At 41.1% G+C, this 18,074-nt stretch overlaps 1 protein-coding gene across 1 annotated transcript in view; it reads left to right on the top strand.

Annotated features, from left to right (window-relative positions):
* The window catches only part of LOC108790014 (potassium channel subfamily T member 2-like), a 424,109-nt gene that overhangs the window by 146,147 nt on the left and 259,888 nt on the right, over positions 1–18,074 (top strand). The window contains exon 7 of the mRNA XM_018560180.1: positions 16,316–16,399. Within this exon, the coding sequence (XP_018415682.1) occupies positions 16,316–16,399 (84 nt within the window). The remainder of the gene's footprint in view (positions 1–16,315; positions 16,400–18,074) is intronic.

The following is an 18,074-nucleotide window of genomic DNA, read 5'->3' on the forward strand; positions in this document are numbered from 1 at the left end:
GGAGGGACATAGCAAAAAAAAAAAATAGTAAAAAAAGTTAAAAAAAAAAAATAGAAAACGATTGTGCGGAGCTAGCAGTGACAGCCAGCTCTGCCCAACAGTTTTCGATTGTCCGGCGGTTCTGCTGCCGTTAAAAAAAAAAACTCCACTGGCGCTCTGGGAGCCTCCCGCTCCCGGCCGCCCAGGAGAGAAACACTGATTTTTCTTTTTTTTTAATAGTAAACCAGCATTGTACCCGCCCTCTGCTGATGGACCTGATGGAGAACTGCAGCAGAGGGTGGGTACAATGCTAGTTTACTATTGGCTATTGCAAATTGAAATAGCCAATAGAAATCCAGCAATGCATTCCAATGGGCAAATTTTTTTTTTTATTCTGACACAGCTGCAAATATGTAAATGTGTCCATATGCTAGGCTTACACTGTTATGCTGTGTTTTTTACATTAGTGCACTGTGGTGCCATTCAGTCTTAATGGTACCCTAATGTACTTTGCTATTGCACGTGCTTTGTGGTGCACCACAAATGCACAGTAATACACTACCAAACATTGTAGTGTACTGCATTTCAAAAGGTTTTACATCTGCCTTTTTGGTGCTTTTTTGGTGCAATAAACTGCCCATTCAAATTAATGGGCTACGTTAGTGTAAGGCACATTAATGTTACAGCGTTGTGTGTGTCAGCTCAATCTCCCCTTTGGTGTCTATAATGGTAAAAAAAGACAGCATCTACTATCTAACCAATCTAGCGTCTTGAAATAAGACCTACCATGGATAATACTAGTTATCAATATAAAGAAACCAATTAATAACCAATGAACGTTAATCATTGGACCCATTTATATTGCAATTGCAAGAGAATATACACACACCAAGATGTGTATAATAAACTATTCTGCTTTACTGACCATGTTAAGAGTTTTTATAGACAGTGGAGTCCATAGGTACACATATACAACCAGGCCCGGATTCCCCACAAGGCCACCGAGGCCCAGCCTCGGGGTGACACGTGGCAATGGGGCGGCAGCGCAGTGGAGTCCCCCGACGCCCGGAACATGTAGTGCCGGGCGGTAAGTGGGGAATCCGGCCGTTCACTTGTAATATGTGTGCAGTCCCCTCCCCCGCACCTACCTCTCTCCGCTGGTCTTCAGGACTCCGTCCTCGCCCGGCCACCGAATCTCTCTCCTGTCCCTGCCGCCGATGCAGTGAGCAGAGCGGCAGGGTTAAAACTAACTGGTAAAACTGGTTGGCGGGGAGGGGGCGCATTGCGGAACCTGGCCTTGGGGCGGCAGGGAGAGCAAATCCGGCCCTGTATACAACAGGAGTAAGTGCTTAGTTACAGTGGAATGCAACAGGAGTGAGTGCTTAGTTACACTGGAATGCAATAGGAGGAAAGTCAGTTAAGTTTTGGGATACTTTTTCTATTACAATCACACACATTCCAGCTAAAATTTCTGGTCCAACTGCCCCAACTATACTCAAAAGGCATGCTAATTAGGCTAATGTCAGTTGCATATACATATAACAAGAAAAACAAATCACATAACTAATATAAAAAATGAAGTTGAATATAAAATGGCTGCACTTTGATGTAGGCAAAAGTTAATTTCCCCCTCAATAACTTGCATATTTAAAAAGTAATTATTTGGGCGTGGCTTGGCTTTGGCTACATGAACACTGTTCCTGGGCTCATCCCCATTTGGAGGTGAGGGACATAACAGGAAGCCTGCAGTGACCCATTTCCCTCCAGCTCCATCCGCGTGGACCCTCTACCTCTCCTCACAGCATGACAGAGTGGACTATCCCACCTGCACAATGATATGATGAGGACTCATTGGACTCTTGGTGCTCTGACCCCTTGGTGACACATCCCAAGGGCTCCAGCACCTGGATGACTCAGTCCTCTACCTCTCAACTACCTCTGGATTCTGACCTCAGATGCCTTCTCCAGTCTCTTCCCACTAAAGCAGATCTGGAGTCACTGATCCCCACCAAAGCTGACAACCATATTAAATCTGCTTATGAGCAGGACTTAGCAGAAGTCAAACAGGACATTTTTCCTTGTCTACCAAGGTTTCTAATGTGGAACAGGCACACTCTGAGCTCCTTCACAGAGTCAATATCTTGGAATCAGCTTAATCGACCTCTCACCAACACCTATCTGATCTTATTCTTCATATGGATGATTTGGAAAACAGGGGGAGAAGGAACAATGTTCGAATCCTCTGGTTCAGGTTGCAGACCGAGCCCTCATAAATGGACGTAGCCCGACAGTCCCTGATCCGTCTTGACAACACCCCTCAGCTAGGGTCTTCCAAAGTACCCGCTCTACACCACGAAGACCTGGCCCAGCACCTGGAAACCCAAACTCTCGAGAACCTTGACTGGCAAGATCAATCTTTATTGTGTTTATATTTCTTGTGTTCTTATTTCTACATTTTTGCATACATATCTCTCTGATGAATAGATGCACTGTGTTGTCCCAGGCAGGGCCGGCCTTAGGCCTTTTGGCGCCCTGTGCGAGAAAGCTTTACAGCGCCCCTCAGTGGCCACACCCTTTAGTGGCCACACCCCCGTAACCACCCCATTTTCCCCAATATCCGCACCATTTAAAGAGTCCTATTTTGTTAAGGCGCAAAGAAACATATTAAAAAGTATGATAAAAAACTTTTTTAAAATATTTTTTTAGTTTTTTTATTATTTTTTTATTATGTTTTATTTTTTTATTTATTTTTTTACTGTTGGGGGGCTTCGGGGAAATATTATGGGTCCAAACAGACCCCACGGCCGCACGGCTCGCACACCCCTAAGGCCGGCCCTGGTCCCAGGCCCCTATTTTGACATTCATTACTGCTGATGCACTCACATAGAGTGATACATAATCCTATATATCAAAATTCATATGTCTTCCATGCAGCTTTATATAGCTGCATTGAATATTGGGACCTGGGACGATATCAGCTCTTTTGTACACCTGGGTTTGCGGCTGTTCTCTACGGGCCAGAGTACAGCTGCAGAGGCTTGTGGGCACCCGCTGACCCTGGCATCCTAGACTGCTGTTTTTTCCTTTTTTGGGGGGTTTCTACATTTATATGCTTCAGTACTGATATACCTGTGGGTGGTGCTCTCCTGAGTCTGCATTTTACCAATCCTTGATAGTTGCCTTGATCTATTAGGATTACGCCCGGTCATTTGCCTTTACATTGTAACGTCCCCCGCCGTTCACCGATTGGTGGCTTGGGACTCGAGACTTGGGAGATCACACATCTTCTTATACACTCGTACCCATAGTCGTCATTTTCATCTCATGTCCTGTGCTCGGTTGCAGGCTTTTGTGACCCTTTGCCTAAAAATACTAAGTTTATGGACAATATGTTTTGGAGTTAATCCTGTTCAGTTATATATTTTCATTGTTTGATACAAGTTGTTGCCCAGAGCTGCTTTGTGGTTCCGTGTCCTTTGCCTTGAGCCTATCCCCCCATTAGGCCCTGAACAGTCCAGGGGGTTATACCACCAGCGTTATTCCTATTGAGTTTTTTATCCTCATTTAGCTACATTTTAGTTTGTTTTTGTTTTTTTCCTTTTTTTTCGCTGTTTTTCTGTGTCTGTTTCCCTATTGTTTACTTGCTCCCCCTTTCTGTGTTTTCTTCTTGAGCCATTTTCTTTTCCTGGTTTGGGAGATGTAATATAATTAAAACGAACATTATGCCCCGCATCCTGTATCTATTCCAGGCATTACCAATCAGAATCCCAATAGGGTTCTTAAAATCGTCCAAATAGGCTGTTTTCACAATTCCTGTGGGCCTACAAACCACCAAGGTTGAAGTTCTCCTTGCTACATTGGTAGATTATATCCCGGAATATCTGGGGAAATGGGAACGGGATATTGATGTCCAATTTTCTCCATTCTATGTGGCTAGAATTCTACATTTCATTTTAACTCCTCGATTCATACACGTTTTCAGGAATCTGGATTTAAGCTCCTAACCAGATGGTACTGAACTCCACATATTCTCCATTCAAAGTTTCCTTTGGCCCCAAATTGTTGTTGGAGATGCAATGCATCACCTGGAGACTTACTTCACATCTTTTGGTCCTGCCCAAAGGTAGTTCCCTTCTGGTCCTCTTTCAAGTCCCTACTCAGCAACTTCACGGATAGGGAGATCCCGTGGGATCCTTCCTTTTTTCCTTCTACATCAAATTTCCTTCCCCAGGAACTATTATAAAAAAAATCTATTCTTCCGCACTTGCTGAATGCAGCCAGGTGTTGTGTTTCGGAATTGTGGAAGACGGACAGGACACCCATGATCTCCATGTGGCTTCATAAAGCTAGCGAGGTAGAGTGTATGGAGGATCTGGTCTGGTCTAGTAGAGGTCTCCATACCAAACAATGTAGGATGTGCTTCTACTGGACTGAATTTACTCAGTCACCTGAATTTTCCAATCTACTTCAGGATACCCCCTTTAGGGAAGAGGATGTTATATTAATCAGCTTGCCTGGAGCCTGGGGGTTGGATCACAGTTTTACAACATCCAACCTCCTTCTTTCTCCCTCTTCTTCTGGTATGTGTTTTTTTTCTCTCTTCCTTTAGTCTTTCGTTCTCATGCTATACCTGGTCTCTCTCTCTAATATACTATCTGTAAATGGGTGGAAATCTGAGCCTGATTGACTCTAGTATGGCCCTCCTAAACATTGTGGCATATTCATATGTGCATGTTGACTGTCATTACCTGCATCCTCCCTAGAACCTTCCAGATCTGCATCAATGTGGCTTACTTACCTTGGTTCCTTATCCCCTTCGATAAGTATGTTATTCCCTTGCCAAGTTGTACTCTCGGGGTATAAGGGCTTCTACACATAATAAACCTGGATGGAGGAAACCACTACGCTTAGTTGTTTACCACCCTTTAGGGTTTATGTTTTGCTTTAAAGTCAGACTTATTACTGTTTGTTGGCATGATTTTTTCTTCTCATTGTAATTCTTCAATTTTTTTGACTGTTTTACTTATTGTATTATACAATCTTTAAATAAAGAATACATAAAAAAATAAAAAGTAATTATTTAAAAAAATATATTATTTACACATTTTCCAATATTAACTTTATTGAGTTTTTTTGTGGCAAAGCAGCAGTTAATGGGCATGAAAGGAAATGCGTTTTTTCTCTGTAGTAGTAGCAGCTGCAGCAATTACTGGAAGCCTGCTTAAGGCTGTAAACACATGAGCATTATTTGATTCATGCTTGTAAGCTCTCATCTAAGCAGCATTATATTCAACAAGTATTTACACAGCATATGATAAGCTTCCTTGAAACATGTAAAGCATCCTTCAGGTCTAGTCGAGGTATCTTGAATGTAGATCTTAACTAGATTTCTACCCATTGCTTTAAATAAGTTTTTGTAGGCGTCAGCAAAATTAAAACTTTGTAAATCCTGCTTATTTTTGTTACAAAAAACAGGTTTAAAGTGACAGCATTTCCCTTAGGATATATATTTAACATACCAAGTCTGAGCGAAAAAGAAAACAGTTCAAATGGTTTAAAGTGCACTGTAAATGTTTGCTGAAACGTAATATATATTTATATGGAGCCTGTGGCAGACAGCCAATATTGCAAGTTTAGAATGCACTGCTGAACCATCTATACTAAGTTTTCCAACTGGAGGGCATCTTGTAAATGTATTCTACCTTGTATTCCCAAAGACAAAACTTGTCTTGTACTCTAAATGCAATATGTAAAAGCTGCACCACCAGTGTAAGAACTATCTACTTCAGAATCAGGCCAGTTTAATTTTTTGTTAATACTGTGCAGCAGATTGTCTTCAACACTACTATTCTTGGTTGTCTTCTTAATCATGCTAAGCCAGTTCACCCAATCCATCACCGCCACATATGACTCACCTAAGGGTGCCCACACAACGTATGATAATCGTATGATAATCGCGGGAAATCCCGCGAACGTACGATTATCGTAAGGTGTGTGGAAGCCGCGCGACCTCTACTACTGTAAGGTCGCACAACTTTTAACTTACGAACATGTTTGAAAACCCGCCGAGCATCGTACGATGTTCGGCGGGTGTGTAGCATGTTCGTAAGATAAAAGCCGGATGGGCCGGTGTGTGCAAGCGCACACTGCCCTTTCAGCATTGCGGTCATCGGAAGCCCGCCCCTCAGGGGGCGCGGCTTGTGATCATCGCACGTATGATCTGCCTGTCCAAGAAAGGCAGATCGTACGTTTTTTTAAGTACCTTACAACTATCGCAAGACAAAAGTCTTGCGATGGTTGTAAGGTGTGTGCCCAGCATAACCCAGAGAAAATGTATCATAAGTAGTTAAGTAGTATTACTACAGAAAATAACAATATGTGGCATCTGGGATGTACTGAAATTGCCAGTGGTGCTTAGCAAATTTTGTTTTAACTCAACAATAATTCAGTTTACATAGTGGACTTTTAAGGTATCCACTCACAACTGATAAATGTGTAATGAACCTGCCTTCTGCAGTTGTATCACTATTATATTTAGTGTGTCTATTGCTGGACTGTTGTGAGTTTGGGCCTCAATTGTTCCATGTTCTATAGATTTTCCCTATAGATTTAGCCTGGTAAGTTGATTGATTTCCCCTGTTGTTGAGATGGGGCAGAAGCATACAGTGTGGGAGTGTCAACTACAAGGTTACAAATATGTATCTAATGCTGACCAATCCCATAGCAGGTTGTCTCAGAGGTTTGGCTGAGGGACATGATGAAAATTTGGAAGCACCTTTCTAGAACTCCCTAGGAGAAGGTTTGTGTGACTATGTGATGACATGACCTGAGCTTCAGCATGTAGCATGCGCTGAGGGCTCTGAGGCTTAACTTAAGGCTGGAGTTTATACTTTATGGAGGCTGAGCTGGAGAATGTAGATGTGTGCAATTAATTTCATCCTGAATTGAAATTCGGTCGAATGTTGGCAAATTCGGACATTCGGATGCATCTAAATTTCCGAATAAGAAAATAATGAATCTGAACATATCCTAATTTTCCAATAATGAACATTTTGGGTGCATCCATTTTTTTTCAAAATGTCACCCTGAATGAATTTATGTTGTTAAACGTTAAAAAAACAGCATGGAGTCCCCTCCACAATTTATTCTAGACCCTTTAGGACTGGTAGGAATTTTGAGGGGATACCACAACGCAAAAAAAGCATGGGTCCCCCCTAAAATCCCTTACCAGACCCTTGATCTGACCAGCAGCCTTGCACAGCAGGAAATGGGGGGAACTAGCATGCGACCCCTCCCTGCTCCGTACCAGCCCACAGGCCTAAAATGGGAGGGTGCTTTGCCAGGGAGGGACCTCCACAACCACTGTGTCAGGGTTATGGCAAAAGAGGCCCTTGTCCTCGTCGGCATGGGGATAAGATGCTTTTCCAGGGGGGACCCTGAAAAAGCCCCCTCCCAATGTGGGCCTGGTATGGTGGGGGGGGGGGGCGCTTGCTTGTCCTCCCCTTTCCTGCCCTGCCTGCCAGGTCTGTGCTCGGAAGTCTAGGCCTAGTATGTCTTTTGGGGGAATGAAGCTTCTAAAGAGAAGAACATGGTACCTAATGTGAAACATGTGTCAGTTATGTTTTGGGGCCACTCTGCTGTGTCTAGGAATAGGTGCCTTCAATCTGTGCACAAAAACATTTCAAGACTATCAAGGAAATCTGGAGCAAAACTTACTTCCCAGTATAAAAAAGCTCAGTTTCAGTCACAGGTAATGGGTAAAGACCCCAAAACACACAGCTTACAGGAGAACTATGAGGTGAGTGCTTTTCACTCACCTCGTAGTTCTAGCCGACCTGTGACAATTTAAACCTGCTCAAGAAATATTGGCCAAACTATATGTTGGCAGGCACAGAAGACTAACTGAAAGCTAGATAAATTGCTTGTTGGCAGTGATTGCTTCTAAAGGTTGTGCAGCAAAATATTAGCTAAAGTGTCCCATCATTTTGTCAATGCCATTTTTATTTATTTATTATTTCAAAAAGTCAATTGAAAAATCAAAATCAAAAGTCTTGTTTTAATAACTATAGAATAAGCAATGATGGATGCCAATTACTTTCCTCAGTTTCAAGTACTTTCAAATAAATTGCTGTGGTTTTTAGTGTTTAAACCAGCACATTTTCACAAACTGTTGTGTGTATTCTCAAAGTAATTCTGCTGCCTTTGGCTATAGCTTTCTCACCAAGTCTATTTTTTTTACTCACTAGTTTAATTACACAGCTTTTGTTAACCTCTGGCAGTTTTAAATTACTTCTGTGTGGGAAACTATCATTCTAACTCATCAGAACTAACAAAAAAAAAACCACTTTCGCTGTGTACAGAACTGAGGTATTGGAGTCTGCTGTGAGCTGAAATTATGTGTCGTAAGGTCCTACTTTACATTAAAACTTCAACATGTACACACTGTGGAAAAAAAACAAGAATGTATAGCACAGATTTCAACATACTGAGACTGTAGCTAAAGATATAAGTGCTTGTATCATTACTGTTACGAAATGATAGCTTGTAAAGCTATCAAAGCCTGCTGGCTTGTAAAAAATTGTGCACAGGCATGGCAGGCAGGGATCCCGGGAGATGTTATTGACCAAATATGCTCCCCCTTCCTGAACCATACCTTCACATATATACTTCATATACTTCACATTGGGAGGGTGCCTTTCAGGGGTGGGGGCCACCATCCTGTCAAGGCACCTTATACCTATGTTGATGCAGACCAGGGCCTCCTCCCCACATCGCTGGCTGGATGTGGTGGTCTGTGGTGAAGGACTAAATCTGAACCTGAAATAATATGAATCTGCAAGACCTCTTTCAGACCTCTCTTTATTTCATTTCACAATGCTGGACCTTCTCCCTTTTGTGAGATCGGTAAATTGAGCCACTATAGTTGAAAAGTTAGCCCCAAACCTCCAGTAGTATCCAACAATCCCCAAAAAGGCTCTTACTTATTTTTATACTGAGTTGGGCAAACTTTTAATTTGCTGCAATCTTGTCCATTAGAGCCTTAATGACCTCCTACCCAATGCTCTAGTCCATTTTTTTTTATGGAATCTAAATCTGTCTGCACATTCTGTAAGTGGGAATCCCAGTCAAGACTGAAAATGAGAACATCATCTTGATATGCTGGAACGTGCACTTTGTGGGGCTTAAGAATAAGTTCCATACTTTGGAATGAGGGTGGACCCATGTAAGTCATAAAGGAGACTGATGTACTGGTTCAACCCATCTGGTGTAACAAAAGCATTGTGACAACACAATGGGGTCTATTCACTAAGCTGCCCAGGGCAGCCGAGTGAACAACCGACCCCAAGTGAAGTGAGCTGAACACTGTTCGGCTATTCACTGCAGGCTGGTACGGCTGAATAGTTTCCTATTATCCGGCGGCTCTGCTGCCGTCCAAAAAAAAATTAAGAAAAAAAACCTCTCCCGGGAGCTCTGGGAGCCTCCCGCTCCTTGCACGCCAAGGAGAGAAACACTGCTGTTTCTTTTTTCTTCTTTATTCTGACACAGAGCGATGTCAGAATAGAAAAAAAAAATTCCCATTGAAATGCATTGCTAGATTCCTATTGGCTATTGCAAATTGAAATAGCCAATAGTAATGTAGCAATGCATTTCAATGGGAACATTATTATGTATTTTTTTTTCTATTCTGACATCGCTCCGTGTTTCTCTCCTTGGCGGCCGGGAGCAGGAGACTCCATGGGCGCCAGGGAGAGTTAGCTGTTTGGAGATCAGTGTCCCTGGTTAGCAGGTAACCAGGGATGCTGATCTCTCTGCAAGTGGCCGGAGCCAGCCATAAGATCACGGCTGGCTCCGCCCAGCTGTCAGAAGCAGGCTGTCGGCCGGCCGCTCGGCCAGCTTTGGCTTTCAGCACGGCTCAGCCGAGCCGATGCATATGCGTTCGGCTTGACTGAGCCGCTCGGCCATGTTCGGGAGCTGCACGGGCTATAGTGAATAGCCCATACAGCACCCCTTCGGTTCTACTGAACCGAAGGGGTCCTGGGGCCGAAGCTAGCCAAAGGATCGGCCGAAGCTACGGCTAGATCCTTCGGCAGCTTCGTGAATAGACCCCAATGTATTATGATCAAAGGGGTTAATGTACCTGGCGGGACCCAACCTTTTTATCAATTCGTCCCCCCAAGATAAACTTCAGGTGTAGATATTTCATTAAGCTTCCTGAAATGATTGCAGAACCTGAGGCTGCCATATGGCTTAGGAATGAACACTATGGGACTTGACCACTGGCTGTTGGATTCTTCCATAACAATATATAAAATATACTTTTTTTTTGGAAAGGTGAATATATTTAGTGAACACACACAGACAAACAAACAGTTGTATTTATAACAATTAAAGATGCAAGGGGTTCCCACAACAGCTTAACATTATTTAACTTGATGCATGGGAAGTTTACTGCTTAGTATGCTGGTCACTTCATTTTTTTTTTTTTATTCCATTTTTCAGAATGCTGTTTTTGTGCACATTCTGTGATGCACCTTATAGAAACAGATTGCATAAAGGTAAGATTTTTTAGCTGTTCCACGCAAAAGGCAAACTAGGATTGCACAATATGCATTGAACTTTTAGTGTATGACCAGCTAGATAGGTTTAGGGATTATGATTAGTATGCATATGAATGCTTGCAAATGCATAAAGGCCAGTGATCCAAGCATACCTTAACAGTTCATGCTTGCACTTGTTCTTTAAAAAAAAAAAATTAAACCACCTCAATGTTCTAAATATTTTATTTTTAAGCACTGCAGAAAACAAACAAATGTCCTGCAGATGTTGCCCTGGCTGGTGGACCCTTTAAGCAGAAGCAGCTGTTCACAGTCTGTGCCTCCTTCCCAGCTAATTGGACAGTGCAGCTGGGAGAGGAGATTGGAGGACTTTGATTGGCTGCAGCTATAATTCCACCCACAGAGATTGTACACAGAGGAGAGAGAACCCAACAAAGATTTAGAGGGCCGCATGGGATGCAGGAACAGGCACAAAGTTGAGAGGGGGCCCAGGGCATCACAAGCTACCTCTTGCCAGGCCTCCCTGAGAGATGTGTAAGCAATGCTGAAGGCATCTAGGGATGGAGCTTTATGTGTTGCAACTGCCTTCACTCAGTTTTCAAGTGATCGCATTCCATCAGGAGGATGCATCATTGGTGTGGAGATAGGCATTCGGCGACCCTTATTTAAACTGAGTTTGTCTGCTGTCACTGAAACATTGGTGCTGCCCACAGAACTTTGCCTAAAGGAGACTGCATTGCCCTTTCTTTACTACTGGATTACAAGAACCCTGGTAAGCACTCCAATGCAGAGTCCAAGGGCCCCACTGCTGGCAGACTTTGCATTTGATCCCTCTCTGGCCAGTGGTTAGACAGGACCTAAAATGAATAAATAGACCACATATATCATTACATTACTTTTTATTCTTTGTTAGTGATATTTAGTATTGTGTTTTATTGCTGTCATCAAGGCTATTCCCCCTTTCATTCTCATATTAGATTTTGGCAAAGCCCTTCACAGGCAATAAAAAGAGATAGAGTCTTATAGACCTTGTTTTATTGTTCATTGTTCCTGTGTTTATCCACTTAGTTCATTTAAATCTCATAGTGCCATCTTTATTTTTAACTAACATTATAGCGGTTGGCCAGGGACTCTTACTTATTCTTCTATGATCCCTCCCTCTTACATCTTCTTCATTATTTCTTTCACTTCCTGTTACAGGTGTGGTGGGATGGTCCTGTACGTTCCTAAATTTTGAGTAGAGCCCTATTTAATATTTCAAGAGTGATACAGTCAGCGCATCCATAGTCAGACTCTTGTTTATCTCTTAATTGTTCTAATTTTGCCTTTTTATCAAGAGACTGCTCAGAAAATTCCTTCCTATGCTAGTGCAAGGTTCACTTTAATGTTTATGACATTTCTCCACTAATCAATGTTTTCTGAATGCTAGCAAAGCCTCTACTGAACACCAAAAGTGACTGTTCAATATAGAATACCTAAATGAGTGACAAATGGACAGAACAATTTACTTCTGCAGGGGGTGTAACTGTGAGAGCTAGTGAAAAGAATGAGAGTTACAGAGTAAATATAAACCAATGCCAAGTCTTTATTTATTTTGAAAGAGACAGAATGCCAGCACGTTTGACATGATTTGGTATGGACTAAAAACAAAGCTTTAGCACTCCCTTTAGGCATTTGCAAGACCTTAATAAAAAAGATAGAATTAAAAAAACAATAACACATGATTGAAGAGATCATTAGAAATTAAGGTATTTTAGGTAAAAGAGGCACAATTATGGCAACAGTTTGCTACACAGAACTAACTTCTAGCAAAGTAATCCCACAGATGTACAATAAAATGTGCATATATAAGATATACATATTTAATGAGTTAAGAAATATGTATACACAGAGTTCTTAATTTTAGTGCTAGAACCCTAAAACATTAGAAAGCTCTGTATTCCTGTGTTTTAATAGGCATAATCTATGGCTGAAAACAGATCCTTTGCATAAAAACCTCACAAACAACTTTCCCCCCATTTCCCACGGGCTTAAAGTAGAATTAAACTCTCCTTTGTTTTTGCACATATCTACTGCTAGCAAGCAGTAGATATATGCAAAAACATTTAAACAAATAAAAAAGTACGAAAATGGTTTTGCCACTCGCTCCTGTCTGAAGCTTCATCCTGCACGGCCGCTCGAGATGGGGTGCACACATGCACAGTAGAGATATTTGGCAGGGAGAAGAGAGACAATGGAGCTAATTGCACACAGACGGGAGCATGCATGACATACAACGGACAGACACTGTGGGGCAGGAAGAGACACGCGGTGGATCAGAGACTGGCACAGGCGCTGGAGGGAGTGCTGAATACAAGTGGAAGTAGGAAGATGATTGGATCAAGAGGCATCTTTTAAGGTAAGTCCTTAAAGCAGCATGGGGAGGGGAGGAAAGAATGTGAGACTTTAATGTCACTTGGATAAAACGTTTACTGCTTTCTTGACATGTGTAGTTTCAAGAAAAATTGTGTCTTTCTGTCATAAAATAAATGTCTTCAAACACATTTGTACTATATTTGTACTATATTTGTTCTATAAGAGAGGGCCATCAGTTCATGGTCAAGGGCTTGCTACTGAGCTTATGATTGACTTAATAGGTAGATTTGTACTTGTTCTTGCTTAAAGGCTTGAAATAGACAAGCATAGGTTGCTAAAATTGAAATTGCTGTATAGAAACCATGAAAATATAATGCTGTTTTTAACATTGAACACATTGTTAGAAGAGTGTACAATATAAATCAGCATAAAGTTGAACTTGCATAAATGATAGTTTTACATTTTAGAGGCTCTGGGTATACATCAATACAGTCACTGTTATTTGCAAGGTGTCCTAGTTATGTAAAAAAAATGCCAAAGCTAAAACATTTTAATATCATAATTATAAATATTATGATATGTGACATTCTTTATGCCTTAAGAAAAAATAAATAGGACAGACGCTGGAGTTATAAAATCTGAGACCTGTCAAAAATAGTGTTGGGCTTGTTGTTTAAGTCGACCAAGAGTTTGACTCGAAAATCACTAGTTCGTGTGTTCGACAAACACACGAAATTTCAGGGCGTTCGGCAGGCTTTTCGCCCACCGAGCACCCCCGCAAGGCACTGCGCACAGTGCATTGCCTTGTAAAGCCATGATTGGCTAAAGCCTTGCACCTGACCACCACAGGTGCAAGACTTTGCCCAATCAGGGCACAGTGCACTGAAGAACCATGATTGGGCAAAGTCATCATCTAGCTAGGTGTCACCACTTGCTCTGCCCAATTGTTTATATTTTGACGGCATCTGTCAGAATGCCATTCTGCGCTGGGAGTTCGCCGCAAGCAGACGGGCCAGCTGGGATCATGTTTTATTATTATTTCTATATATTTTTTCTTGTATTATTTTTAAATGTTGTTGAGTCGTGATTGGCCCTGGATTACGTCGGTAAATCAATTTTTTATGTGAATAAGCCCCCTGCTTGCACCCTCAGAACCAACGCCACAGGGCTTGTGGGGAAGAGGTCCATGTCCCGATCAGCATGGGGACAGGGTGCTTTTCCAGGGACGACCCTAGAAAAGTACCCTCCCAGTGCCAAGGGCATGTAGACTGGTGTGGGAGGGAGGGGGGCGCTTGCCCCCCCTTTCCGGCCCTGCTAGGCCTATGCTCGGATCAAGGGTCTGGTATGGAATTTTAGGGGGGACCCCACGTGTCCCCCCCATTTTTGGGGGAGGGTTTACTCCTTACAATTCCTACTAGACCTAAAGAGCCTGGTATGACTTTAAGGGGGAACCCCACACACTTTTTGTTTTGTTTTTTTACATGGGATCCCTCCTAAATATTAACCCTAATACCCTTTAGGTCTGGTAGGACTTTTGGGGGGAACCACACTTTTTTTTTTAAATGTGGTCCCTCCTAACATTCCTACCAGACCTAAAGGGTCTGGTATTGTTTGGGAGAGGGAACTGCATGCTTTTAAAAAAAATGTCATTTTTTTTCTTTAGAAATGTCAGTTTTGCTGCTGCAGGTTCTATACATCGTACAGATGTGCCACTTTACAGGCAGGTTAAGGGGACCCCCCAGGCACCATGATATTTAAAGGAATTTTTCATTTTTATTGTTACCTTTTAAGTGATGTTAAAATCACTGCTCCTTTAAAAACTGTATTTTTTTAAAGTTTTTTTTTTTCATTGATTCCTGTCCCCCAGGACAGTACCGGGATCCTCATACACTTTTTATAGCCAATAACTTGCATATAAGCCCTCTTGAAGGGGACAATTGTTTTTGAAAGTTCTACTCAGACTTGCATTGAATTCAAGTTCAAACTTTTTGGATAATCTAAAGTTCTAATTCAAACCGAACTCGGGCCTATTCGGCCCATCACTACTTATCATGATATTCATAACACAAAAGCAAGGGTAATGATGATAATATGTTGGCCTGGTTATGGGCATCAAACAAATTGAAGACAATTAAAAAGTCCTACAAGAAAACAGTGTAGGAAGAGGAATCACCAGCACTCAGTAGAATAATCCAACATGTCCATTTATTGGACATAGACGTCACACAATCACAAGAGCCAACATTGCATGTCTGAACTAACATGGTGCAAGCTAGTCATAGATTTTTGCAGGACACCCTTTTTGCTGAATGTGGACTATCTTTCAAACTATCCAAAAGTTCCTAATTTACCAGGTTATATCTCTCAGCTGCCCAGCTATTAATTGGAAGAGTTGAGAATTACTCTTTCTGAAATAACACAGATCTTTTTACCAAAATTACCAGATCTGACCAAATTTTGCTTAAGCTGCAGTAAAAAAAGATAAAAAAAATTTGGGGCAACAAAAAGCTCCAAAAAGGTGCATTTTTCAGAAGTAACCCTTGTTTGAGATATGACTACACTACTTACATATAGTAACAACAACATTTGATCTGTAGCAGGATGCTCACAAAGATTGAACTGTAAATAGAACTGCTCTTTATGTTTTGACTTGATCCTTTTTTATGTGAGATATTATTACCATGTGGTAGTGTACTAGTACGCATGTTTTTCTTTTATTAAGGAAGAAAGGTATATATACAGTATATTAATCTGCCACTTTATGATCAGCCAGGCCTTAATTGCATAATCTGTAAATATTACTTTGCTGTGAGTTGCTGCTGGGGACCTGTGTTGTTCACCTGTATGTGTTCATTGGAATGCAGTTTACTCCCTGCTTTGTTGTATGGTCTTTGGTAGTGGAATTAGTTTTAAACCAAAGTTCCAGTGTTCGCCCTTGCTTTGAACAACTAAAATCGAAATTACTAGACACCCTGAAAAGCTTGTAATGAGATTGTGAAAACATTTCATTACTATATACAATATAATTGTAATGTTAGCACTTTGACATTTTAAATACCTGAACCAATGAATAAGTTTTAGAACAAGTTTCCAGAACACTATGGACAGAACCATATGCAAGCATCAAAGTGACCTGTGTTAAAGTAGTAAAGACATAACTGGTAGCTGACTATCAATGCTAATCTCAGCTGAGTATGGCAAAGTTGTTAGGGGGAATCCTTGAATTCCCTATTACAATGCAGCAGGCAATAGATTATGTGGGTAGACTTTGTATACTAGTTAATTGCATCCCATATTTCAGGATCAAAATTGACAACAAAGTAATATATTGCATTAAAAAATTACATGACATCACATTAATTTAAATATATATAATACCATTTATACATTTACAGTGTGTGTTTTATTTTACTGTTTCCTTCCAGATATTCTGGCCTTCTCTAAAAGATTTATTTGTGCCTGTTTTCCTAAACTGCTGGCTGGCAAAACATGCTTTAGAGAACATGATTGTAAGTATAAAATGTGAGTAAAACACAATCTTATATACTCAGACCTATGAGCCAATAAGAGGGCCTTAACTAAAACCTGCTTCTGAGATTTGAAAATACATGCACATATATGAATCTCTCCCTAAGCTGAAATTCAGGTATACATATTCATCTATATTCGTCCAGCTTAGCGGTAATTCGTGCAACATTGCTGCCATTCAGTGAATTCCTAGTATTTTTAATATTGAGTTTTAGGCATTCTCTGATTGGCATCACTGTCCCTTGTCCAATACGAGAACACCTACAGGTTCATTCACTAAGCTGCCGAAGGCAGCCAGGTGAATAACTGAGCCAAAGTGAACAGAGCTGAACGACGTTCGGCTATTCACTCCGGCTCAGTATGGTTGATTTCAGCCATATATCGGCTGAAATCAGCCGTACATCGGCAGCCTACGGTCAGCAATGTTCAGCTGAGCCGAAGTGCAGGCAACAGGCAAACAAATAGCAGGAACACAAGGCACAAGTTGAAAGACCATTCAGCACTGATCCATTGGGCCAGCTGGTTTAAATAGGATCATCCATTAGAGAGCAATGTGTCATTTCCTGTGCACCATATAGCTATGCACTGCATTATCTTCTTTTCCTGGTGCCTTCATGGTACATACCTATGATAGGCCCCGCCCCCCATCCCACCTACAGGACCAATTAAAATCTATAAAAGTGAGAGAGTGACTCCCTCTAGGCCATCTTCTCTTTTTGACCTTGATCGCAACCTACAACCACTTTGCGCTCATACAGAGTCTCTGAGTAAATTGGAACATCTGAACAGTATGCTTACAGTGGACTTTTGGTGCTAAAAAACAACATGCTTTGTACAAATCTTTATATAGATGTATCTGGTACGATTTTTACTTTCCAAAAATGGGTATAGCCACTAACTAATGGTTAAAACTTAGTTGACACCATTTTATTTAATAATAAATTAAAAAAAGGAAAAATATATACAAATGTCTATAGTTTAATGGATCTCAGATCTTTGATATTAACTACTGGTATGTTAGCCTGACTATTTCTGATATAAAGGTTTGTCTTTGGCAAAGACAGCACTATCCATAAATATACCCTGCGTATTCATAAACCTTTCAACCACCCAGGGAAGTAAATTATGTAAAATGTATGTATTAGCATTACATTTAAAAAACAATTGTAAGTTGTGTTCCTGCCCAAAACTGATATTTTAGATAGATCACAGTAAGCGAGATCCTCAGTTCACAGCTAAGCACACCTACCGGGGTATTGTTGGCATTTTCATTTATTTTTATCATCACAAAGAATGCATCAGAATATTCTATTAATCAAATTAAGTTGTTTTTTTCAATCAATAATTTTTTTTATTTTGTTGTTTTTTTGTTTTCCGTATACAACATCATACAAACATATCAAAGGCATTCGTTTACATTTGATGGTTTAACATGAATCAATGGAAACCTCAGTTCTTCCCATACAACTAATATGACCATGGAGGCACTATACTGAGATATAGAGGTTAACAGTTGCTAAGTAACATTATTAATAAACTATTGCTCCCATATAGCCTGAGCCTACATGGGTACCGGAGATAATTGACATAAGGATAGATGGACATAGAGGGCACGCCGCCCTCATTATGCATCTAGGTAGGGAGTGGATCGGGGGG

The sequence above is a fragment of the Nanorana parkeri genome, unplaced genomic scaffold (assembly GCF_000935625.1).
Source record: "Nanorana parkeri isolate BGI_ZX_2015 unplaced genomic scaffold, ASM93562v1 scaffold438, whole genome shotgun sequence".
In the NCBI taxonomy this organism is placed as follows: Eukaryota; Metazoa; Chordata; class Amphibia; order Anura; family Dicroglossidae; genus Nanorana; species Nanorana parkeri.